General features: G+C 33.7%; 2 protein-coding genes and 2 pseudogenes across 2 annotated transcripts; 2 read left to right on the top strand and 2 right to left on the bottom strand.

Moving 5' to 3' along the window:
- Nucleotides 1-362: 362 nt before the first annotated feature.
- On the bottom strand, nt 363-2731 carry LOC131643171 (uncharacterized; annotated as a pseudogene).
- A 511-nt stretch (nt 2732-3242) lies between these two features.
- Nucleotides 3243-6421, top strand: LOC131646937 (uncharacterized; annotated as a pseudogene).
- A 3101-nt stretch (nt 6422-9522) lies between these two features.
- LOC131643178 (uncharacterized) lies at nt 9523-10613 on the top strand. The gene is made up of 2 exons (XM_058913334.1): nt 9523-9685; nt 9798-10613. The coding sequence occupies exons 1-2, from the start codon at nt 9589-9591 to the stop codon at nt 10373-10375; spliced, it is 675 nt and encodes a 224-aa protein (XP_058769317.1). The 5' UTR covers nt 9523-9588; the 3' UTR covers nt 10376-10613.
- Nucleotides 10614-16648: 6035 nt separating this feature from the next.
- Nucleotides 16649-19039, bottom strand: LOC131643161 (fructose-bisphosphate aldolase 3, chloroplastic). Its single transcript, XM_058913315.1, has 6 exons — nt 18718-19039; nt 18293-18562; nt 17906-18015; nt 17718-17808; nt 17338-17607; nt 16649-17183 (listed from the first exon to the last, which is right to left on the bottom strand). Exons 1-6 carry the CDS (start codon nt 18868-18870, stop codon nt 16905-16907), a joined length of 1173 nt encoding a protein of 390 aa, XP_058769298.1. The 5' UTR covers nt 18871-19039; the 3' UTR covers nt 16649-16904.
- Between the last annotated feature and the right edge of the window lie 8184 nt (nt 19040-27223).

Genomic DNA, 27223 nt, shown 5'->3' with positions numbered 1-27223 from the left:
AAATAGTATTATAACACTGTTCTTGATAGATGATTATAGAATTTTAATATAATCCAGAAATTACATTAGGTACCCCCGATTATTAAGAACTCAAACCGACTATTGTCACACCATGTTGGAAATTGAACGCCTATTTTCAGGTGCACCTTCATTTTCAACTCTCTCTACATCTACAAAATTTCATCATCATAATTCACTTTGGTACGGTTTTATCTTCCTAGTTATCATATTCTCCATTTGGATCACCATAAGATGATTACAGGGGTGGATCCAAATAATATATATTAGTGGGGCTAAACATAAAAGAAACTACAAACTAAATCATATTAAAAATAAAAAGTAATATTGTTTAATACAATAAACTACAATGAAAATCTTCTACTATCCATTTCTTGAAAATGAGCTAAAATAACATCATTGTTAATTGTTTCGAGAACATTTCTTTCTATAAAAGTTACAAGACGGTCATTTAACCACTGATCACTCATTTTGTTACATAATTGACTCTTCACAAACTTCATAGCTGAAAAAACATGCTTCACGCTTGCAGTTGCTACCGGCAAGACTAAAGCGAACTTCAGAAGCTTACAAACCATATCAAATATGTTGCACCTATTTGTTTCCACAAGTTTTGCACAAAGATCTGAAAGTCCTTTTAACTTTGTAAATTTTGGGTCACATCTAACATTTCTAACATAATTTTGAAGTTGATGTCGTACCACCACTTCCGGCAAATCTACAAAATCATTTGGATAAAGTTCAACCATCCTTAGTAGTTTTTTCACTTCAAAAGATGCAAATGATGATGAAGGACTCAAATATGAAACACATTGTAAAAGTTCAGTATTCTCTTCATCAAATCTAGCATTGAGCTCATACAACTACAAATCTAAAACATTAAAGAGACAATCATGCTTATAATGATGCAAATTAGAAACACTAGAAGTTGTAGCATGTCGCCTAGGTTTCTTCCCTTGCACATACGATGCATCCATATCAAGTACATCAATATCATGCTTATTGAAAATTTCCATAACCTTAGATATAAGTTCTTCCCATCCATCATTCCTCATTTCTTGTAATTCTTGTTTGGTAGCATTGACAAGTGACAAAGCATTCAAAAGATCTTGATCACGCTTTTGTAACGCTACACTCAAATCATTTGTAAATCCTAAAATCTCAACTATCATATATAACATGAAGATAAAATCAAAGGATTGAAGCACATCTAATAAAAGCATAGTTTCACCATATTTTTCAAATGACGTATCATTCCCAACTTCTTCAAATACCCCAATAATGGCATCATATAAAGTCATCAAACTAGTGAGAGTCCTAAAGTGAGAACCCCAACGAGTTTCACCTGCTCTAGCAATAGATGATTCTTGATTTAATCCACTACCTATCTCTAACTGGCCCTCTTCAATCAATTTAGCAAATTGAGTTACTTGTTTGTCCCGTAGCAATTTATGTCTCTTGTTAGAAGATCGTATGAAATTAACAAGCATATTGACCTTACCGAAAAAACCACTAACATCTTTGTGATTCTTAGCACATGCAACAAGTGCCAATTGAAGTAGATGGGCGAAACAATGCAAATAATAAGCAGATGGATTTTCATTTTGGATTAAAGTTCTCAAACCACCAAACTTACCTCTCATATTGCTAGCTCCGCCATACCCTTCCCTCCTAATGCTAGATAAACTCAAGCCATTAATAGACAACAACTTCTGAAGTGCCTCCTTAAGTGACTTAACACTTGTTTATTTAACACTTATAATGCCAAGAAACTTTTCTTTTACCAAACCTTCACTATTAACATAGCGAATAACAACGACCATTTGTTCTTTACCAGCAACATCACCAGATTAATCAATCAAAATACAAAACACATCATCTGCAATATCACATATAATTTGTTGAGTTATTTCACATGCACAAGCAGCGGCAAGATCCTTTTGAATCGTAGGGGCAGTCATAAGTTTATTTCCTAGAGCACAATCTATTACACTAGCTATCTCTGGGTTAATTTCCTTTAATATATCCACCAACTCAAGAAATGACCCCTTAAATAAGGAGTTAAGAAATGACCCCTTAAATAAGGAGTTAAGGGACTCGTCACTCCCTCTAAATGGAATGCCACATCTAAAGAGAAACTTAGTAGCTATAAGGAATGTGTTTACACGAACACGATATTCAACATTCATTTGCTAAGTTTGATTAACAAATGTGGCTTTAATACTTTGGTTTGGGTTCATGAGAGCATAACCCATATGCACACAATATAAGAAGTAACATGATTAGCCAATCTTTAAGCATGCTTCCAATCACCAAAACCGTCTCCCACAAAGTGATCCCCCATATTTAGAGACATTTTTAAACAAAAACATGGCAAACAAAATGCTAGATCCTTAGATTCACTATAATCAATCCAGTCATACAAATCAAACCAATTTTTGCAAAATTGACGTCTTTGTTTACCTTGAACAAACCAAGGGTAAACGAAATTGTGAGGAGGTTGATGACGACCAATTTTTAAATAAGTTTTTCTTATCTCATTTTGGATGTCAGGATGATAACTTGAAATTGGAAGTCTAATTCCTGGATCCGTTTCCAACAATTCATAATCAACAACTTTGATTGTCTCGTTTGGATTTTGAGTTTCCGATGCTTCTAGGTTAGCCGAAGAAGTAGCTTTGTCTCTAGAAAGTACCGGAAAAAATTTCTTCATCCTATAAAGAGGTCAATGAAATCATGTAAAATAGTTATTCATACTAATATTATAAATATAACATTGAAAATAATTGATTATGAAAGAAACCATTATGATAAATTGAGAAAATTAAATTTTTTAACAAATTGGGGTTTTAGGGTTCAACCAACAAAGAAGAAAAAATAAGAGAAAAATTAAAATACTCACTTTACCTTAGATTTTTAATCACCCAGAAACAAATGTATCCAAGCCAAAAATTAGAGGAGAAAATGAAAGATTTACAATGAGAGGGAGAATGGAAGGTTAGTAATGTTTGAGATGGAGAATAAAATTGTTACTGTAACTTTGTAACTTCTTCTGTGAGAGAAAATTAATAATTTTAATTTTTTTAACTTTTACACTTTAATCTCTCTCCTTTCTATAATATATATTATATATAATATAAAAGAAAGAAAAAATTATGGTTTTAACTTTTATGTGTAAGTTACGCAAACGCAAGTGTAATCCGCCGCCATCTATAATATAGACTATGATGTATGTAAGTAGCCTATTGTTTACATGTAAGGAAGATGTATTAGTTTTAATTTTGTTTATTCTTCTGCCTCTTATTCTCTATAAATATATATATATATTGAAAAAAAAATTCTGGTGGGGTTTTAGCCACACCAAGCCCCTATATGTGTCCGCCCTTAGATATATATCAAAAGTGAAAGTGAATTATGATCAAGTGCGGACACATGTAAGGGTTTGGTGTGGGTAAAGCCCCACCATAATTTTTCTTTTTTTTAATATATATTTATGGAGAATAAGAGGCAGAAGAAGAAACAAAATTAAAACTAATACATCTTCCTCACATGTAAACAATAGGCTACATACCTACATCATAGTCTATATTATAGATGGCGGCGGATTACACTTGTGTTTGCGTAACTTACACATAAAAGTTAAAACCATAATTTTTTCTTTCTTTTATATTATATATATAATATATATTATAGAGAAGAGAGAGATTAAAGTGTAAAGATTAAAAAAAATTAAAATTATTAATTTTCTCTCACAGTCTCACATAAGAAGAAGTTACAAAGTTACAATAACAATTTTATTCTCCATCTCAAACATTACTAACCTTCCACACTCTCTCTCATTGTAAATCTTTCATTTTCTCTATTTGGCTTGGATACATTTATTTATGGATGATTGAAAATCTAAGGTAAAGTGAGTATTTTATTTTTTCTCTTATTTTTTCTTCTTTGTTGGTTGAACCCTAAAACCCCAATTTGTTAAAAAATTCAATTTTCTCAATTTATCATAATGATTTCTTTCATAATCAATTAGTTTCAATGTTATATTTATAATATTAGTATGAATAACTATTTTACATGATTTCATTGATCTCTTTATAGGATGAAGAAATTTTTTCCGGTACTTTCTAGAGACAAAGCTACTTCTTCGGCTAACCTAGAAGCATCGAAAACTTAACATCCAAATGAGAGTGTCAAAATTGTTGATTATGAATTGTTGGAAACCGATCCAGGAATTAGACTTCCAATTTCAAGTTATCATCCTGACATTAAAATGAGGTAAGAAAAGCTTATTTAAAAATAGGTCGTCATCAACCTCCTCACAATTTCGTTTACCCTTGGTATGTTCAAGGTAAACAAAGACGTCGATTTTGCAAAAATTGGTTTGATTTGTATGACTGGATTGATTATAGTGAATCTAAGGATCTAGCATTTTGTTTGCCATGTTTTTTGTTTAAAAATGTCTCTAAATATGGGGGATCACTTTGTGGGAGACGGTTTTGGTGATTGGAAGTATGCTCAAAGATTGGCTAATCATGCTACTTCTTCTAATAGTCATGTTGATTGTGTGCATATGTGTTATGCTCTCATGAACCCAAACCAAAGTATTAAAGCCACGTTTGTTAATCAAACTAAGCAAATGAATGTTGAATATCATGTTCGTGTAAACACATCCCTTATAGCTACTAAGTTTCTCTTGAAATGTGGCATGCCATTTGGAGGGAGTGACGAGTCCCTTAACTTTTTATTTAAGGGGCCATTTCTTGAGTTGGTGGATACATTAAAGGAAATTAACCCAGAGATAGCTAGTGTAATAGATTGTGCTCCGGGAAATAACCTTATGACTGCCACTACAAAAAAATGCTATACAGCGACGTGGACGCCACGCCGCAATGTTAAAAATCACGTCACAATCAAACAATAGCGACGTGGGCTGCTATGTCGTAGGAGCACGTGTGGCAAAGCAGTAGCGACGTGGAAAACACGTCAGAAGGTTGCGACGTGATTCCCACGTCGCAATAAATTTATATGGGGAACATGTCCCTGCATGCAGAGTAGGTGTGGCAAATGACTGCCCCTAAGATTCAAAAGGATCTTGCCGCTGCTTGTGCATGTGAAATTACTCAACAAATTATATGTGATATTGCAGATGATGTGTTTTGTGTTTTGATTGATGAATCCGGTGATGTTGCTGGTAAAGAACAAATGGCCGTTGTTATTCGCTAGGTTAATAATGAAGGTTCGGTAAAAGAAAGGTTTCTTGGCATTGTAAGTGTTAAAGAAATAAGTGCTAAGTCACTTAAGGAGGCACTTGAGAAGTTGTTGTCTATTAATGGCTTGAGTTTATCTAGCATTAGGGGGCAAGGGTACGACGGAGCTAGCAATATGAGAGGTAAGTTTGGTAGTTTGAGAACTTTAATACAAAATGAGAACCCATCTGCTTATTATGTGCATTGTTTCGCCCATCAACTTCAATTGACACTTGTTGCATGTGCTAAGACTCACAAAAATGTTAGTGGTTTTTTCGGTAAGGTCAATATACTTGTTAATTTCATACGATCTTCTAACAAGAGACAAGAATTTCTACGGGACAAACAAGTAACTCAATTTGCTAAATTGATTGAAGAGGGCCAGATAGAGACAGGTAGTGGATTAAATTGAGAATCATCTATTGCTAGAGCAGGTGACACTCGTTGGGGTTCCCACTTTAGGACTCTCACTAGTTTGATTACTTTGTATGGTGCCATTATTGGGGTACTTGAAGAAGTTGGGAATGATACGTCATTTGAAAAATATGGTGAAACTATGCTTTTATTAGATGTGCTTCAATCCTTTGATTTTATCTTCATGTTATATATGATGGTTGAGATTTTAGGATTTACAAATGATTTAAGTGTAGCGTTACAAAAGCGTGATTAAGATCTTTTGAATGCTTTGTCACTTGTCAATGCTACCAAACAAGAATTACAAGAAATGAGGAATGATGGATGGGAAGAACTTATATATAAGGTTATGAAAATTTGCAATAAGCATGATATTGATGTACCTGATATGGATGCACCATATGTGCAAGGGAAGAAACCTAGGAGACATGCTACAACTTCTAGTATTTCTAATTTACATCGTTATAAGCATGATTGTCTGTTTAATGTTTTAGATTTGCAGTTGTATGAACTCAATGCTAGATTTGATGAAGAGAATACTGAACTTTTACAATGTGTTTCATGTTTGAGTCCTTCATCATCATTTGCAGCTTTTGATGTGAAAAAAACTACTAAGGATGGTTGATCAGTGGTTAAATGACCGTCTTGTAACTTTTATAGAAAGAGATGTTCTTGGAACAATTAACAATGATGTTATTTTAGTTCATTTTCAAGAAATGGATAGTAGACGATTTTTATTGTAATTTATTGTATTAAACAATATTACTTTTTATTTTTAATCTGATTTAGTTTGTAATTTCTTTTATGTTTAGCACCACCAATATATATTGTCAGGATCTGCCCCTGATTATGATGATGAAAATTCATATAAATTTGTAAATGTAGAGGAGGTGACGATGAAGATACACTAGAACACGTACAAATTTATGAGTGTTCGATTCTCAACGTGGGGTGTCAACTCTTTATATGAATGTCGTCACTCTGTTTGAGTTTTCGAATTTTAGTCTTAATTGTAAGGTAAGGTAGGTAGTGTATTTTTTTTACTCATAAAAATTCTATATCGTGAAGGACTTATGTTAAAATACTAAAATTCTGAGACACTATAATAGGTAGAAAAATAGTAAGCAGTTTTGATACCTCAACCACACAAGTAGATTAATACATGCACTAACGGATCAAAATTACAATCACCAAACTTTATTAGTGTGTGTTAAGTTCCTAGATCTTTAAACATGCAATGAATAACAAATATCATTCTCAAATAGTTGAAAGGAACACAATGTAATTTGTTTTGTTTTACTAGGTCTCTTTTGTTAAGAACCTGTTTTGTATTTGGTTTTTGGTTAAATGATCTGAAATCATTGTGTTCCTTTCAACTATCTGAAAATGATATTTGTTATTCATTGCATGTTTAAAGATCCCGGAACTAAACACCATTAGTAGAATTTGGTGGTTGTAATTTTGATCCGCTAGTGGATGTATTTTTCTACTTTTGAAGTTGAGGTATCAAGACTACTTATTATTTTTCTACATGTTTAGAGTACTTGAAAATAAACACAAACTAGAATTTGGTAATGATATTGTTATTCATTGACTGTTTTAAAGAATTTGGGAATAAACACACACTAGTAAAAATGAAAGTCATCAAATGTCATTGGTTTCAATTTGATCGTTATAAATAGTTTGACATTTATTTTTATCATACCTATTTTGCAAGCTCCACAATTAGAAAAAGCCAAATCAATAAAATTGAATAAAAGAGGTGTGTCGATCCATTATAAAACGTCTTCACCTTTTTAATCAAAAACAATTTTCATAGAAAGAAACATTTTATTAATGTTAAAATCAGGAATACAATTTAGAAGTGGAATCATAAAGGCTAATTGAAAATTACAACCTAGCTCATATCAGTTTTTTTATTTATTTGATGTTTGTAATTTATGACTACATTCTTAAGATTGAATTAACTTATGTGTCTGGATTCTGTAAAAAAAAAATTATATGTTTGAATTAGGAGTGACAATTTAATCCATTAAATAAATAATCATCTAACTTATCCACTAAATTTATTGAAAAATTAGTTAATAGATTGGATTCAATCGATCCATTTATATACACACATGGATTCAATTCATCGAATATATTTTAAAAATACACTAAGTAATTTTTGTTATATATTTTAAATTTATTAAATTATTTCATAATAAAAAATACTTATACAATTATGTATTGGTATAATTTTTCTAAGCCCTGAGAAGGAGGGTCTACAATTGTGTGGTACGAACTAAATGTTCCAGTATGTGGTGAAAGTCCAAAGAGGTCCTCCATAGAAGAGACATAAGGGGGGTTCCTTCTCCCAAAAAGGAGCTACCTCAATGTAGTCCCAAAGAAGTCGTCCATAGAAGAGGGGTCACACACAAAAGGGGTCTGTCCACAAAAGAGAGGTTCTCCATAGAAAGGGAAATCACCCATAGAAAGGGGGTCGCCCACAGAAGAAAGGTCCTCCACATAAGGGGGTTTGTCCTTAGAAGGGGTTGTCTCGAGGTAGCTCCAAAGAGGTCTTCCACGTAAGAGAGGTTCAAGCTACTCCAATACAGTTGCGCGAGGTAGACCTCCGAGAGAGAGAGAGAGAGAGAGGAGAGAGAGATGAGAGAGAGAGAGAGAGAGAGAGAGAGAGAGAGAGAGAGAGAGAGAGAGAGAGAGAGAGAGAGAGAGAGAGAGAGAGAGAGAGAGGAGAGAGAGAGAGAGAGAGAGAGAGAGAGAGAGAGAGAGAGAGAGAGAGAGAGAGAGAGAGAGAGAGAGAGAGAGAGAGAGAGAGAGAGAGAGAGAGAGAGAGAGATCTTTTTATAATGTTGACATATTATTGGAGTGAAATAAGTTACCAGCCATACAAGAGAAGAATTATTACAAAGAAATTATGGTCCTTTCTATTTAGGAGGATAATATTATTATACATATTGTTCAACGCTACACATACTCTCATTATTGTAAAGAAAAGTAGAATACACCATAAAAAGATGGTATACAGTAGGGGTGGAAATAGGTCAGGTAGATTAATAGGGGTTTACGGTTCAGCCTATATAGGTATAGGTTAGGTCAGACTTTTTATATAAATAAAAAAGACCTAGGTTTTTCTATAAGCTTATTTAGGTAAAAAGGCTAAGCTACAGGTCATATAAAAAATATTTTAAGTCTATGAGACCGGTCTATTTAAATAAATATGAATAATTTTTCTATTATCATATTATATTTTGTACTTTGAATTAAAATATAAAAATAAATTTTAGTTATTTTGAAAATATTATGAAAAACAGATGAAAAAAAATCTTATGAATAATGTCATAAATTGTTTCCATAAGTTCTCTCAAACAAATAATATCACAAATTTTATGTTACTAGGTAAATTCAAATAAATCAATGCAAACAAACATTTAATCTCACTGATCTTTTAATTTGTTAGTCTATATAAAGTTGAGTTGAATGACTTATTTATAAATCAGACCTTCAAATAGGTCAGACTCAGACAAAAAAACAAACCTACATAGACTGCAGGTCAGACTTCGACTTTAAATTTTTTAACATATCAAACTCAGACTTGACAAAGTCTCGACTCATCCTATTCCCATTTCTAACCGGGAGAGAAAAAAAAAAGTTAGAGGCTGATCCATTACTAGTATTAATTGACTTTTTGCGTTGGAGTGAAATGCACTCAAAGTTCTTAAATGTGGTTTAGTGAGGAAATTGCTTAGAAAATTCAATATGTGGAAAAAAATGTCTTGTGGAACATCATAAAGTTTCAACCACTTACATTTTTTTTTCTTTCTATATAAAGCACTAATCCTAGTGCACTAAACCACAAACTCATTCTTCAATAAAAATTAACTTGAAAACTCTAAACATAAACACAATCATGCATATCGTCTCTTTTTTCTTAGCACTCCTTGCTATAATACATGGAATACAAGCAGTTAATTATACTGTCACCAACACTGCTCTCACTACTTCAGGTATTATTACTATTTTTAATAGAAGTTTTTTTTTTTAAAAATCAAATATCCTCTGCACACAATTGCATAGACTAAATAATCTAACTAACAAATATTTTACATCTAATATCAGGTGGAGTACGTTTCCGTGATCAAATAGGAGATCAATATGCGAAACAAACTCTAGACTCTGCGACACGATTCATATGGAAAGTGTTCCAACAAAACAACCCTACCAACCGGAAGAACGTGCAGAAGGTGAGTTTATTCATCGACGACATGGACGGAGTTGCGTTTACGAGTGGTAATGAAATTCATGTTAGTGCAAGATATGTTAACGGCTACAGCGGTGATGTGAGAAAAGAAATTATAGGCGTATTATATCATGAAATGACACATGTTTGGCAGTGGAATGGAAATGGTCAAGGTAATGGTGGACTGATTGAAGGTATAGCAGATTATGTGAGATTGAAAGCAAATTATGCACCTAGTCATTGGGTTAAAGCAGGACAAGGAGATAAATGGGATCATGGTTATGATGTTACTGCTCGTTTTTTGGATTATTGTGATAGTTTAAAAAATGGATTTGTAGCAAAGTTGAATAAGTTGATGAGGAGTGGTTATAGTGATCAATTATTTGTTCAGCTTTTGGGGAAGACAGTTGATCAGTTATGGAAAGAGTATAAGGCAAAGTATGGTAATATAGCCTAATTATTTATATAGTAGCTTACTAATTAAATGTATGAATAAGAGACTATGTAATAAAATTGTCTGAAATTCTAAATATTCAGACTTATAAGTTAACTTATGATCTATCATTAAAAAAATTATGTATAAGTGACTTTGTTGAAGGAAAATTGTTATCTATCCACCAAAAGAATTAGGGGAGAGTTACTCAACTAAGGTGTCAAAATAAGAAAAGATCCAAGGGTATTTCACATGATATATTTTTTATAATTGCAAGTCAATACTCTCTTTTATTTTTTTATTTTTTTTTAAACAAGTGATTCTAAATATAAGAGGGAGAGTGAATTGTGATATTTAAATTTGAAAATAATTTATCAAAATTTTGAATCTAAAAAACGTGTATGTTAATATAAAGGGTTAATACCTATTTTTCCCCTGTCATATAGGCGTCATTTGAAAAACTCCCGTGCAAAAAAAAAAAAAAGTTGCTTAGAAAGCATGTTAATGCCCAAAAATTTGTCTTGGGTGGGAGTTGAACCCACAACATCAGTTTACCAACACAAGTGGTGAAACCGCTAAGCTACATGAGACCATTTGTAGTATTAGTGCTTGGAATAAGTTTTATAATATGTGCTTACAATGAGTTTAATATTTCTAACAATTTTTGTTTCATTTTTCTGTTTTATTTTTTCTTTCTCATTTTTTCTGTAATCTTTTTACTATTTAATTTAATTTTTTATTTTTTAAAAATATCTATTTTTTATTTCAATTATTTATTATTTGCATTTTTAATTTTTACTTGATTTTTTATTACTTGATTACTTGTATATACATTTTATTACTTGATTTCAATTATCTTTTTACTATTACTTGATTTTTTAATTATTTACATTTTATTTAATTTAATACGTTTTAATTGTATTTGTTTAATAAGTTTAAATATTAAATAAAAAATATTTAAATATATTTTTATTTAATAATTAAAACGTATGTTTTTATTTAATATTTAAATACATTTTATTTAATTTAATACATTTTAATTGTATTTGTTTAATAAGTTTAAATATTAAATAAAAAATATTTTAATACATTTTTATTTTATAATTAAAACACATGTTTTTAGTTAATATTTAAATACATTTTATTTAATTTAATACGTTTTAATTGTATTTGTTTAATAACTTTAAATATTAAATAAAAAATATTTTAATACATTTTTATTTTATAATTAAAAGGCATGTTTTTATTTAATATTTAAATACATTTTATTTAATTTAATACGTTTTAATTATTTATTTACATATTTAAACGAATACAATTTAAAACTATAATTAAAAAAATATTGTTGTAAATATTAAAATCAAATAATAAATATTAAAAAAAATACATTTTTGTAATAATTAAAAATGCAAATAATAAATAATTGAAATAAAAATAAATATTTTTAAAAAATAAAAAATTAAGTTAAATAGTAAAAAGATTACAGAAAAATAAATAAAAAAACAGAAAAATGAAAAAATGAAAAAAAATTGTTAGAAAACATAACATGAATATTTAAATGTTAAATAGAATGAAGTAAACTTACTGTAAGAGAATATTATAACATCTATTCGAAGCACTGAAAAGACAAGTTAAATCAAGTGGCCTAGTGGTTCAGCCCTTGTGTTGGTAAATTGATGGTGTGGGTTCAACTCCCACCCAAGACAAATTTTTGGGTATTAACATGCTTTCTAATATAAACTAAAAATTCATATAATAAAAAAATGCTTACTTGGCAATAAAAATAATAAATAAATAATATAAAAAGCCACATGGGCCATCCAGTCAACGAAAAAAATCAAAAAAATACATGTCACGTCAGCTTTTTTGCTGACTGAATGTGATGAAGGTAAAAAATGAGAGAATCTTGAAATGTTAGGGAAATTCTTGCAACTTTTTTTTTTGCAGGGGGTTTTTTCCAAATGACGCTTATATGGCAGGGGGAAAATAGGTATTAACCCTAATATAAACAAACAAACAAAGCAACACAATAATGAAAAGAAGAGAGACACAAAGGAAATAAAATAAATCACACAATAGTGGAAAGAAGAGAGACGCATCAGAAAGGAAATAAATAACTAAAATTAAAAGAGATAAGGGATGGAAATATTGCACTAAAGATTTATCCTACTTTGGTTTAAACCAATTTCCAAGAGTTTCTTTCCACTAAAATAAACTTGATCTTTTAGAATATTAGCCCAAACAATCTTGTGTGTGTATGTGAGCGCGTGATTATAAAGGATTTTAAGATATTTTATCAAAAAAGAATAGAGGTTTTAAGAGCTTTCTCTGTTCGTGTGTGTTTCCCGTGTGTGTGTGTGCATGCGCGTATGTGTGCATGTGTCTGTGCGTGTGTGTGTGTTGCTTTAGTACCTCAAGAATTATCTTGATCCTTTTATAATTTAATTGATCAATCTAAAGTGATAAGCGCAATAACAAATGAGCTTTCACACTTTCTCTCTTTCTTCAGATCTTCAAGTTCATATGCTTGATTCAACATTGACTAGTACGTCAACTGGAACTTAAACACATCTTACTGATGAGGCTTAAGATATATCTTGTTGATCAGATGCCATCATCAGAAATCATTGGATAGTTGATATCAACTCCCTTTTTGACATTTGTCACAAAGATCCCCTGAAAGAACTATCAACAACAAAAGTCGTTTTGCTTAAGATGTTGTCATCATCGATACTGCTTTTGTAGTTGTCGTTGTTAAGATTGTACTTGATAGTTTCCATAATCAAAATCAGAGTTATATCTGCATTGCACATAGATCCATATCCTTCCTATTTTTTACTGTTGGATTAAGGCGAGCTATTTCCTCTACCACGTGTAAATAACCGATTAGGATTTTCTTTAAAATCATGGGTGTCGCTCTAGTCCCCTGCGCCAAAAAAAGGCACCTCATCTCTCTATCTTGTAAAATTTAGGCAGGAAGATTATTGGAAGAGCATATATCTTACCAAAGATATTGAACTCTCATAAGTCTGAACTCTTAGAAGTCGGCACGCATTGTGCTAAGAAGAAATCAAGATGCTTTAAGCCAGAAGATGAAGAAGACAAATCAAACTGGTTAGACAAAGACGACTTAGCTCGTCGGGGGAGGAAGCTAACAAAATATTTACGAATAATAGACTCACTTTGTTGTTTGTCAGCTTTGCAGGAAAGGGTCGCGTTTGGATACCGGATCTGAGTTAAGTCTCAGCCGACTACACTTCTCTTCCAGGAGCCGAGCAACATAAGCCGGTTACGCCATCATGACCTCTGTTTGCATAAATCCGATTACGCCATCGCGACTTCTATACGCATAAAACCGGTTATGCCATTACGGCCTCTGTACGCATAAAGCCGGTTACCCCTCCGGGCCTATGTTCGTATAAAGCCAGTTACGCCATTGCGGCCTCTATCCTCACAAATCCGATTATGCCTCCAGGCCTTTGTCCATACAAAGTCGGTTACGCCTCCGGGCCTCTGTCCGCACAAAGCCGGTTACGCCTCCGGGCCTCTGTCCGCACAAAGCCGGTTACGCCTCCGGGCCTATGTCTGCACATAAGTCGGTTACGCCTCCGGGCCTCTATCCACACTGAAGAATTACAAATTAGAAGGACGACCTAGACAACAAAGCTAATTTATTTCTTTACCCAAATAGTCGGGATAGAAATAACTTAGACATCATGGGAGAACAAATTGCTTTTACTCAAATGCACTTCACCCTGCTCCTTAAAAGGGGCTTTGACGTATACAAAGCTACAAAAGGCAAAAGTCATGGTTATTGACATCACAGTTTGAGTCAATGAATTATAAAATTTATAAGTCATGAAGATCTCAATCGGGAAGGAAAGAAGAGAATTCATCGATTCTTTGTCGGAACACTTCGATCCTTTGGATCTCGAGATCGGTGGACTTGTACATATTCCATAACTCTCTAGGCCGGGTGCCCAAGCCATATGTGCCGAGAAATGCAAAGAAGTAGTAGCAACCGAGATGCTACTAGGGTGGGAATAGGTCAGGCCGACTAACAGGGGCCTACGGCCTAGCCTACATAGGCCTATGTCAGGCCAGACGTTTTATATGAATAGAAAAGGCCTAGACTTTTTATAAGCCTATTTAGCTAAAAAGTCTAGGCCACAAGCCATACAAAAAACCTTTTAAGCCTAAGAGGCCGACCTATTTAAATAAATATGAATAATTTTATTATTATTATAATATTATATTTTGTACTTTGAATTAAAATATAAAAATAAATCTTAGTTATCTTGAAGAAATTATGAAAATATGATGAAAAAAATCTTATGAACAATGTCATAAGTTGCTTCCATAAGTTCTCTCAAACAAATAGTATCACAAAATTTATGCTACTAGATAAACTCAAATAAGTCAGTGCAAACAAACATTTAATCTCACTAATCTTTTAGTTAGTTAGTCTATATAAAGTTGAGTTGAATGACTTATTTACAAATATTCAAAAGAAATAGGCTTTTAAGTAGGCTAATAGGTCAATCAGGCCTTCAAAAAGGCCAGACTCAGGCTAAAAAATAAGCCTACGATAGGCTACAAGCCAGACTTAGGCTTTGAATTTTTTAGCAGGTCAGACTCAGGCTTGGCAAAGCCTAGCTCGGTCCAGCCTATTCTCACCCCTAGTTGCTACCAAAGCATCTATAGGTCGGAAGTCGGGATGACAACCCGGAGTTATCATGGCTGGCTCGAGAAGACAGGAAGTTCAAGGATCATGAATCAATACAAGCTATTGATGGAGTCGATTACAGATGTTACAGCTATTATGAATGACAGTTATAAGTGATTAATGGATGGTTACGTTATAATGGCCATTGATCGTAATCATTCAGTAACGATCAATGTTGATACTATATATAAGGCTCCCGAATGAGAGATAAGCAAGACACTTTCATGCATCTAGGGGTGTAATCGAATCGGTTTGGACCGATTTTTGGTCAAAAAAGGTCTGAACCGATGAAATTTCTATCGGTCTGCTTTGGTTCGATTTTCAATATTTTTCAAAAATGGAACCGACTCAAACTAACCGGTTTGGTTTGGTTTGGATGATCGGTTTACAATCTTTATTTTTTAAACCATTATATTCATCGGTATATTCTCCACTATCGTTTTGTTTGTGTAATGTATACTATTATTAAAATAATGCATTTCATGTTCTATTTTTTCAAACATATGACAAATTTCTATTAATTCATACAAAACAGTGACATGATTTCTATTGCATCATGAAATAAGTTCACTATCAAATATAAAAATTAACACTTGACATCAAAATGTTGGAAAGGAATTTTAAAGGTTAACAAATAGAACATAACACACACATGTTTCACACCTCAAATACGCATAAAAACTATTCTGTAACAAGATTAGAAGAAATTTTGTTGAAGAAGAAGAAATAAAAAAGATAAAAAAAATATGAAAATTAACGAAGAGAACTTGAACATGAAGAAGACGACCATAACATATCAAAATAATGGTAGCGAGAGGAACAATAATTGCGTGCAGCAAGAGCAGCACTTTAGTGAAAGCATATTTTTCGTGACTTATGGTTTCTCCTTTTTGCGTTTTAGAGTTTGGTTCTAACGGTGTGTTTTACTGAAAGGAAGAAAGTGAAAATAAATATGGATAATTGTTGGACCGATAAAAAATTTGAACTTAATTATGGGTTGAATAAAATATTTATTGTGTCATTATTCTCATTGGTTTGGTTCATCGCATTGGCGGTTCCTAAAAACTAAAACCGAGAACCAAACAAAATCGCGTCGATTTTTATTGGTTTGGTTAGGTTTTAGAACCAAACCAATAACAATCGGTTTTATTTCGATTTAGTTTGATTTGAATTGTCGGTTTAATTGAATTTTTCTAATCCGCTTACACATCAACTTTACATATCAACTGTACTGCTCAAATCCCTAAAGTTAAAACCTACAAACTCATGTATGACTTTACTGGAATCTTCTTCGAGAAAGTAGTTCAAAGCTTCCTGAAAGTAGTTCAAAAAAATTGTTATGCAGAAACAATAGGTTATCTCAACGTCTCTTGGTGAGTTTAGATCTGGAATTTTAATTCCTTGGTTTTCAAATTTAAATTCACATTCTTCTCCGCATCAACAATCAACTACTTGAATTCAGGAAGGCAATTGTGACGAACCCTAACGTACATCATTTATAGTTCTATATTTTTGTGTTCACTTCATGCAGACAATTAGGGAAAAAGGTTAAAGAATCACAAGTACAGATATATAACAGTAATGACAAATTATTTTATGATTTGTCTATACTAATAAATAAATATATCACTCAGAATATATGTAATGTACTTCAAATATACCAAATATGAAGTCTCCCAATTCAAGTGGGACAAAGAGCAAAATCTACCAAGAAAAAGCCTTCTTTCTAGCTCACTTTATTCAAACTCATGTGTTAGGAAAAACAAAATAGAGCAAAAACTCTCCTTAAAATTCATTGCTACTGAGATATGTTTAGCAAATCAACTTCTAGTAGGTATAGCCCTTGACGAACATTCCCGCCTTGGCTTCTTCATTTTCACCTTCGGCCGAGTATCTTCCAAGCTGAGCCAAGGAGTTAGCTTTGGCACGGACCAAAAGAGACTTCTGAGCCGCTTCCACGTTCTCAGGGCGACCTTGCCATGTCTTAAGCACACTGTTCTGCAGTGCTCGTGCATACGAGAAAGACACGTGCCATGGGTTCGGACTTTGGTTCATTGCATTAAGGTTTAGTGTTGCTTCAACTTCTGATTGTCCACCTGACAAAAACTGCAAATAGAAACAAACACGGCATAGTTTAATAATTCAGTGGTTCTCAATTTCAAATACTAATTTCAACGAGTTTTCACATTGACAGCATATTACAATTAAACTCGGCAATTCATGTGAAGAGGAAACAAAAGGTTAAGTGCGGTAACTGTACCATGATTCCTGGAACTGCAGGAGGAACTCTTCTTTTAAGCATGGTTAGTGTATATTTGGCAATGGTTTCTGGAGAAGCCTTTTCCTTGTGCTCGGCGCCGGGTGTAACCATGCTAGGTTTGAGCAAAATTCCCTCAAAAAGGACATTGTTTTGGGCCAAATAGAAGAAGACTTCTGACCATACCTTCTCGGCAACTTCAAGTGTCCTCTCAATTGGGTGGTCTCCATCAAGAAGAATTTCAGGCTCAACTATTGGAACAAGACCGTTGTCCTGCAATGGATTACAAGAAAAACGCTCGTTTAAGAGAGTACTAAAGAATAAACCATGAAAGTACGTTCATAACTCTAACGACAAGCCAATTTCATTGAACGTAGCAATACCTGAGAGATAGCAGCATATCGTGCAAGTCCCCATGCTGCTTCCTTAATAGCCAAATCAGAAGGACCAGATGGGATGCTAACAACTGTTCTCCTGTATAATTCAAAAGCATGCAACCATTTAAACTCAATTTCTCAATGCATCCTATAAACAACAAAGTTTCATAAAGAAGTCACTCAGAATAGCTTACCACTTAGCAAATCGAGCACCTTGCTTGTAATATTCTGCAGATCTAGAAGCCAATCCATCCAACCCTTGGCACCATGATTCATTGTTAGACCCTGGTAGAGGAACCAAACCCTACAAAACCAAATTGTGATCAATCAATCACTGAGACATAACCAGTCTTAAAACCTGAATAACTTATCTAAGCTTATCTACCAACATAAACCCGAAAATTAAAAAAAGTTACAAAAATCACTAGACTTTTTAGCTTATTTCCATGACTCTCCAGAATAGCTTATGAAAACAGTTTACAACTTATATGAAAATAACTAGACTTTTAACTTATAAATAATCACTTATTCAATTAGAACCCTAATCCTATATTACTCACAAACAATCAGAAACAGCATACCTTATCAACTTTGATACCAGGTACAATATTCCCCTCACGTAGAACATCCACAAACTTCTTCCCATCAGTAGTTGACTGATAAAGAGTTTCCTCAAAAAGAATCGAACCCGAAACGTATTCGCCGAGACCCGGTGTTGTCAACAGAAGTTGCCTATAAGCCTGACGATTAGCCTCGGTATTATCCAATCCAATTGACGCCAAACGCTTCCCAGCAGTTGCATTAGACTCATCAATCGCAAGAATTCCACGACCACGGGACGCAACAGTTTTCTACACAACAACAACAACAACATAACTCAAAATCCTCAAAACCAAAACCTAAAGAAAAAAACTACAGTACTATGGAAAAGTCAACAGATGAAAACAATAAGAAAAAATTCAATCGAATAAGAAAATCAAGAAGGGAGAAGAGAAAGGATACTTACGGCGGTGAGAACGAGTTCATCGGAGTAAGAAGAAGCGCGGATCGGAAGGGTGAGATTACGAGTGGAGGATACATGGGAAGATCCACGGCGAGAAGAGAATGGAGTATTGGCGATCCATTGAGAAGAGAGAGAGTTGAGTTTTGCAGAAGCCATGGATGAATAGGAAGAAGAACAAGAACAACGTGAGAGAGTGATGTACGATGTTGTTTCTTTCTTGTGTTATAACGAGAAAGAGAGGGTTTTGTGTTGTTTTGTTTGGTTTCTCGTTCACTCCGTCTAAACGTTAGGTGATAGAGAAAGATACAAACTCAAGCGGTAATACCAAACTCTGTTAACTTCACCAACCCACCTTTTTATAGAAGGAAAATATATAATTTGTTTTCTTGGGCTCCGTTTTTTATGTGGTTTTTAAATTTAAATTTTTTGATTTATCTTTATGGTGGTTATATTTACTTATATTTTGTGAGGTTAGTTAGTTTTGAAATCTTTATCTTATTTTCAAATTTTGTGCTTCAGTTTGTTTTTTTATAACTAAAATATTTTCTTTTGATTTTCATATTTTTTAAATTCTAACTTAAATATTATTAGTTTTTTATGTTCAAGATAGATAGTTGACTTTCTTAACTAATTTTCACATTTAAGCATTTTATATTGAATATTTTTATTATAAAAGTATTAATAATTTAACAGGTTATATTTTATGAAAAAAATTATATATTTTTTATATGATTTAAAAAAATAAAAAGTTTTAAATATAAACAAAAATTCACATAAAATTTTAATTTAGAAATATATATAATAATAGGTTAGTGACATTCTTAAAAGATGATTTATAATAATAATAATAATAATAATAATAATAATAATAATATTAATAATATCGATCAGAAGGAAAAACTAAGTGTTTTTCCACCTTTCGCAATTTATAGAATCATGTATTTTTTGAGTCTTTCATATTTCTTTATTTGATTTATCAATATATTATTATTAACTATTATTAGTATTATTATAAATAGAATTTGTAATATTTTATAAAATATTAATAGTAAAAATTGTAATACTCTATATAATTATCACCTAATAACTATCACTAATTTATTTGGTGAAGTCATTAGAAGATGATTATTAATAATCACATTATTTAATCTAAATTATAGTATTTTGACTAAATGAGTGATAGAAGGATATTATGGACTTTTCATCTCTTAAATGAGGATTTAAGTTTTGTTTGGTTGATACATCATTTCGTTCTCGAAACAAAATCCGATTTGTAAGGGAGAAAGAAGTAGAGCACGTGAAAGAGGGTGAAGATAAGAAAAATCATCTTTTTGGTCCAAGCTCAATTTCAATCTTGCATGCACCAAAAACCTGTCCCAAGCCTTGATTCTCACCATCTTCTTCCTGCTGTACAACATCATCATCATCCCTCACAAGGTGAGTCTCTAGTTTGAGACTTGGGATTTTATGGAGTTTGTATGCAATTGGAAAAAAATGGAGTTTTCATGAGAGAATTCATGTTGTATGTTGTAGATTGTATGTGTTTAGTTCATTTTCTGCTATTAATCGAGTTTGCATGGTTTGGGGATGATATTTGATTGTTGGAATGGTTTAGAGTTGAGAAAAATTAGAAGTTATAGCTTTAAAAATGCAGAAATTGGATTTTACGCAAGAGAAACCGGTTACCAGTATTAGGGAAACTGGTTTCCACGTAGTACAGTAGCGTAGGAATATTGGTTCAAGGGGAAACCGGTTTCCAGTATTAGGAAAACCGTTTTACTACTAAGTCTGGCTAAATTTTCTAAAACTTCAGAAATTCGTAACTTTCGAAATTGATGAATCTTTTTCAGAAGTCTTATTTCCCGGTGGAATGCCTTCTCCTCAACAGAGTCGCCAGCTGTCGCTACCGCGAAAATTAACAGAGTCGCCACTAACATATTTATCCTGAAAAGGAAGGGAATGCCAGCAAACCACAAAACAAAATAACGATCTCACGACCAGAGAAAAAGGGTAAGGGAGTAGGTTACGCGAGGGGAAGGTGTTAGCACCCCTCGCGCCCATCGTACTCGATGGTATCCATGCTTGTGTCTAAAACTATGGGTGTGTAAGCAAACTGCGCTAACCTGGACTAAAATGCATGCAAAATGTAGGGAAAAGAAATAGTTATACTCGCACGGGCCCTACCCTGCTGCCTACGTATCCTTTTTGAGGAATCAGAGGTATCGTAGCTCGGCTAACTAGTTTCTGTTTGTTTTGTGTTATTTAGGTGAACGAGTTACATTCGCACTCCACTACTCGACCTTTAGAGACTTATGCTGGGAATGGAGTGAAAATAACAAGCTCTTAAGAAAAGAAAATCAAAGAGTGTGGTTTGTGTTTTAAAGAATGCATGAGGAAAACCTAAGCTAATGGGGAAAGCTTGTTACCTATGTTATCATACAAAAGGTACAAGTCTAGACTAAGCTAGCAACCTATGGGGGAAAACAAAAACAACACACAAGAATATCACACAAACGAGCTCCGCTCGTAAAGCAAACAAAACCACCGGCGCAGGCCGAGTAGTAGAAAAGTGGTCCCACCATAGCCAAGGGGAGCAGATCACCCGAGTCAACCAAGCATTTGACCTCGTGAAAAGTGATCGGGCCATAGACAAGAGGAACGAGTCCTCTCAGCAACCAAGCCGTCACAGATCTAAAAGGAAAACGGTGCGTGCATACACCGAGCATCAACGTCGGTCAACGTGAGCTATAGGAAATGCAGGGGTTCGACTCCATGAACCCTTTACCTGACATACTCGATAACAGGATCTTGTGCTAGTTCAGAAGCAAGCAACGCGTAGCGTGCGCTTACTGAACGGACTCGATGAGACTGGGCGGGGGTTGATTTCTAACCCTTTACGCATGCCTTCCATGAGGACTTAACGGAGTGCCTTTAAAGGTCTTATTACATCGTGACTCCCTGCCGCAAAGCACAAATATAGACACACCAACAAAAACAGAGCCTCTTTCGAGGGCTTGGTCAGATGAATGTCTAAGTCTTACTTCTCATGTTAAAGGATGATGCAAAAAGCGGTAAAGTGCGAGAAAGATAAAAATGAAACGAGATCAATACCAAACGGATGATGATCCGTAAACTGCAGCAAAATAAGAAAGAAAATCAGAGATCCCGCAAGCGAGCTAGCAAAGGCAATAGCAAATGGTCAGCACACCGATTAACCGCATAAGCAACGAGGATAGACGACGTGAAAATAAATCACACATCGATGTATGCATCGAGTATAATCACAATACACCTGCAAAAGGTATGATCAATCCAAGCAAACAGATATAAAGTAAAAGAGACGTGTCTCTAAGATGAGAACACGAGATGAGAGAATGAGATTGTGTCCCGCAAATAAAGCGGAACACAAATGATGTAAGCGTCGCTCTGTAACTTTCCAAATGCCTTGCACACTAGCACACAAGTTAGAGATAACAAACACCGCAATCGGAATTGCGTTGGTGCTTTACACCGAAAATGAATAACGAAATGAGAAATTTGACATTAACACACTTTTTAAACATAAATCGAACGAAAGTAAGATAACAACTAGAAATATCATTCCAATATTAACTACCTATGTACACAAGTATTATGGAAACCAAAGAAAATATTTACAAGTCAAACGGTACACCGAAACGGCGAAACCGAGTAAAAACGATAAAAAACTAAACTTGTCGGAAATAAACCAAAATTTTATGGTAAGCTAGGAACGTGCCAAAGAACTCAAATATGCGGTCGGAATTTATTAAATCGGCCCAGAGGCACGACTTCCGAAATGGGACAGTAGCAAAATTGACAAAAAAAATCGGACGAAACCGAAAATAAAATGCACCATCAGCTCTAAAAATATTATTCCACTCAAAAAACATTATTCACATTCGCGAAAAGTCCACACGGTTCAAGAGTTATGTGGTTTTGAAGTGAAGCCGACACACCGCGTGCGTTATGGAAAAATTCGGAACGAAAGCAAATAGCATGGTATAGCAATAAGTTTTCAGCAAGCAAAAAAATATTATGTAACACTCAAACAAGTTCAATTACATCCATGAATCAACAATTAAGCAACAAGTCAAATGCATGATAGTTTCCCTCCAAATTCTATGTTTTTTATGAGTTGAAATGCAATGGAATGCAACAAAAAGTGGTCCACAAAAATTCTGCATTATTAGGCTTTTTAAAACAGTCCCAAAGAGCTCACAAACACCATATAAACTCAAGAATTTAGCTCATGGAATTGGCACAAAGTAGCACAAGATAGCACACAAAATTACAAGTTGGAGATTAGCATAAGCTAAACTTAATGAATCAATGACAAAATAACACAATTACAAGCAAAAAGTCATACCATGTACATGTTGCAAAAGTGAAGATTTAACAATGACACACCACTAGAAATTGCCCGGAATTAATTAACAAAATTATTGGAACCTATACACACGCAAGCGGTTTCAAAAATGCAGTCGACTCGGTCAAGTTTCACCCGAAAAGTCAAAATCCGAAATTGCTACAGTAGCATAAAAATTGGGTGAAATTATCCGAATGGAAAAAACCGTTCGCGTGAAGAGCTTCGAAACGTTGAAAATAATCGATTTTCATTAATATTTTCTGTTAAAATAATTTACGGTTAAGAAGTTAGATCAAAAACAAGATTTATGCCACTTTATGAGTTCACACAAGCATTTGAACAAACACTTGACATACACATTTTCACCAAACAATTTCTCTAACAATCAACATAGGAACAACAACATTATCATTACCTAATCGATTTTCAAGAATCAAGCATATCAAATAATCGATCAAATTCAACAACAATCTACATCATCATCATCAATTAATCACAACAACATGCATATTCAACAATTAAGGATTGAGGAATTACCGTGTCGACGAAATCAAACAAACTCGAACGCGAACACGAAAAGCAAATTCGTGCAAAGAGAGGGAGGGGAGCGCGCTACACCATGGGGAAGAGAGAGATCGCAAGACTTTGATGATCGGAGAATAGAAGAGATCTTGATTCTCGTGCTTTGATTGTTGATGAATGTTGTTCTTGAGATTGATGAAAATTGATGAAGATTGATGAGGCTTTTTGGTTATTTTGTAGTTTTGATTCAAGGAAATTGAGAGAGAATTGAGAGAAAGTGTTTTTAGAATTTTGGTGAATTTTAAGTTATGAGAGAAAAAGAGGGAAAATGACTTATATAGTGTGAGTGGTGAAATGTCAAAAATGCCCTTAATTATCTCTTTTTTGCTCGTTTTCGAGGAAACGCGAATCAGTGCGAAGTTCAGAAACGGGACCAACATCAACATGAAGATGACCAAATTTGTGGATTGTAGCCGCGAGAATCGTCTCAATCCGATAAGCGATGAAGAAATTACGCGCGTTTGAATGACGAGAAACGTCGATTCATCTGGCGGGGAGAATTGCGGTCCTGCTTCTTAACCACTGGAACTCCGGGTTCGCCTTGATTCGAACGATGCTCCCGTGGCCGAGGAGAGGGACTTCAAGAACGTCTTTGGTGTCCTCGAGGATGGGATCTTGGAGAGCAAGCTTCTTCCAATGCTATGATTCTCTCGTTATGTTGGAGGATCATAGTGTTGGTCTTGTTGATGGCCACGAATAGGGCCGCCAAGAGGGGATTGGTATTGATCGACACAGAAAGTTGTTGAGACAATTCATGAGTGTTTTCTTGGGTTTTCTTGGACCTGTCTGTTTCTGCATTCTGGACATCCAGATCAAGAATACCATTCGGGGAAAGAGACGTGGTCTCACCATCCCTTCTTTGAGGAGAAATATCCTCAATGAAAGGGTTGAAGAAACCGATGTTGGTTTTGCGCTCGGGGGAGAGAACATTGGAGAGAAAATCGTGGTCATCGTCAATATTAACCATGGTATGATTGTAAAAGATCGCTTTGGTCTACGTTCACGAGGGAGGAGAAGAGATGGAAAATGAATGAAGTTCCCACAGACGACGCCACTGTACAGATAGTTGATTAGAACCAGAAAGGACCAAGGATGTCTGCACGGTGTTGGTGATGAAGAGGAGGGGTGTACCAGCAAGGCCCTCCGACGAACAAGTAAGTAGGAGTACAAATACAATTCAATGTTTTAAGGGTTTGAAATTGTGTTACCTGACCCTCTTAAGTGAGAGAGTTTATATATTGCCCCCTGCGCTTGGCCATTGGTCCATGTTTTGTGCTGGATTGTTGGGTCTAGGCCCAAAACGTGTGATTGTCAGGATTCTAGGAGTAAATCTGGGAATCCTAGGAGGATGCCCGGAGCTGGCTGTTCGTCGGAAATACGGGTGTTCCTGGTCGACGCAGTCGTCCACCGAGCAGATGTTGTTTCTTTCCGCGACAGGGGAGCAGGGTGCGTGCCTCGTTGTTGTATGGAGGAGTATCTGGTCGAGTGAGGATTGCTTGACGCGAGGAGGAGCAAACTCAACAACGGGCAGGGGAGGAGGCGCTTCTACTGCCCTTGGATATTTGGGCTAAGGTTATTGGGCTTTCCTGAAGCAGGAGCATATTGGACCATGCCTGACTATTAGACCAGTCCAGAACAATTTCCAAATGGGATTCCAGAGTTGTAATACGCACACTTTAAAGCGGTTGAATAAACTAGTGAGTCAAAATCAGTGTCATACAGGTGAAAGCCTTTAATTTAATTCTTTTGCGCACGAAAACACTTCCCCTGTTATAATTATAAATTACGACTTAGCGAGTGCAAAAAGGTCGACGAGAATATATAATAAAAAGACCTTTTCAATTATGATTTATTTAAAGTAATAAAAAGAGTTTTTAGATAAAATAATTTTATTATCAATTGAGAATAAAATATTAAATAAATCTGGTTATAATAAATTTAATTATTTTATATCTTAAATTTTTTTTACATATATTAATTTGGGTCGGGCATGACGTTGTCATTCTGAATTGATAACATTTGATAAGATTTGATTTGTTTTGGTAATATATATTTTTTAAATTGTATAAAAATGTAAACTAGCATTAAACTCCACACTGAACTCTTTCATTTCAACGGTCTTGACTCTTCTATGTTGAGTCTTCTTGCTTTCTATTTTTGTTCAAGAATCATGTTTTTGATCAAGTTTATGATGGTACTCATTTTTTTCGAATCAGTTTCTGGATTTGATATGCTCGTACTTAGCCAGATTTGGGGTCCCACATTTTGTAAAATGCGAGAGACTAGCTTGTTCGAGAAAAACTAGTAAGAAACCTGTGCGTTCGCATGGGTTCTAGTAGGGACGCGCATTTGTTTCATATCTATATTTTTTAATAGAAAAATGTCGGGGACCCGTGAAAAAATAATAATTGAATGTATAGAAAAATTTCTAGTACCCATGAAAAAATAATAATTGAATGTATAGAAAAATGTCATGTACCCGTGAAAATAATAATAATTGAATGTATAGAAAAATGTCTGGTACCCGTAAAAAAATAATAATTGAATGTATAGAAAAATGTCTGATACCCATGACAAAATAATAATTGAATGTATAAAAATGTTTGGTACCCATGAAAAAATAATAATTGAATGTATAGAAAAATGTCTGGTACCCATAAAAAAATTGAATGTATAGAAAAATGTCTGGTACCCGTAAAATAATAATAATTGAATGTATAGAAAAATGTGCAATATAGAAAAATGTCTGGTACCCGTAAAATAAATGAAGTGTAGGTCTGTAAAAAATAATTGAATGTATAAAAAATATGATGCAGAAATTCGTTGTGTTCCTAAGAAAGTGCAGGTATGTAAATCATGTGCAATGTGGAAACAGCTGGTGAAGCAACTGTATAAGAAAATAGGTATGAAAAAAAAAAGATCTGGATGCAGAGTCTATCCACGTGTATAAACATATTACTATATCTTAAAAGTTAAATTAGTATAATAGTTAAGTATAAGAGATTTAAATAAAATTAGACACCAATGATGGGTAATAAAATTTATTTTGGTTAGTGATAATGGGATCAAGTGGTTGACAATGGAGATAGATTATATTTGTCTATTTTATTTGTACCTCTCACATAAAAAAAATAGTAAGATAAATAATTACAAAATAATTTTATATTATGAACATTTATTATTGTTTAGATAATTTGACTCAAAATTGATTTTGCATTTATAATTATCAAATAAGATTTTAATATGTATTTTAATATATTATAATATTATAAATTATAATTATTTATGATCTATGATTCATTGATTCATGGAAAAAAATTGATGAAGAGTCTGGTTTATGTTGTATAGAAAGAAGGTGAAAAGAAAATGAAGAATAGTGTGTGATGAAGAAAAGGAATTTGCTGAGTAAAAACCAAATAAATGAATATTACAATGAAGATAGAAAAGTAGAATTTTGATTAGACATTTCGGACTTTGGAAATCTAAAAATAAAATATACATTGGAATAATGCCAAAGTAGGAGTAGGTAACCAAGCATTT

This window comes from Vicia villosa, linkage group LG1 (genome assembly GCF_029867415.1).
Source record: "Vicia villosa cultivar HV-30 ecotype Madison, WI linkage group LG1, Vvil1.0, whole genome shotgun sequence".
Taxonomy (NCBI): Eukaryota; Viridiplantae; Streptophyta; class Magnoliopsida; order Fabales; family Fabaceae; genus Vicia; species Vicia villosa.
Note: the sequence above shows the minus strand (reverse complement) of the source record. Positions and strands in the feature narration are given on the sequence as shown.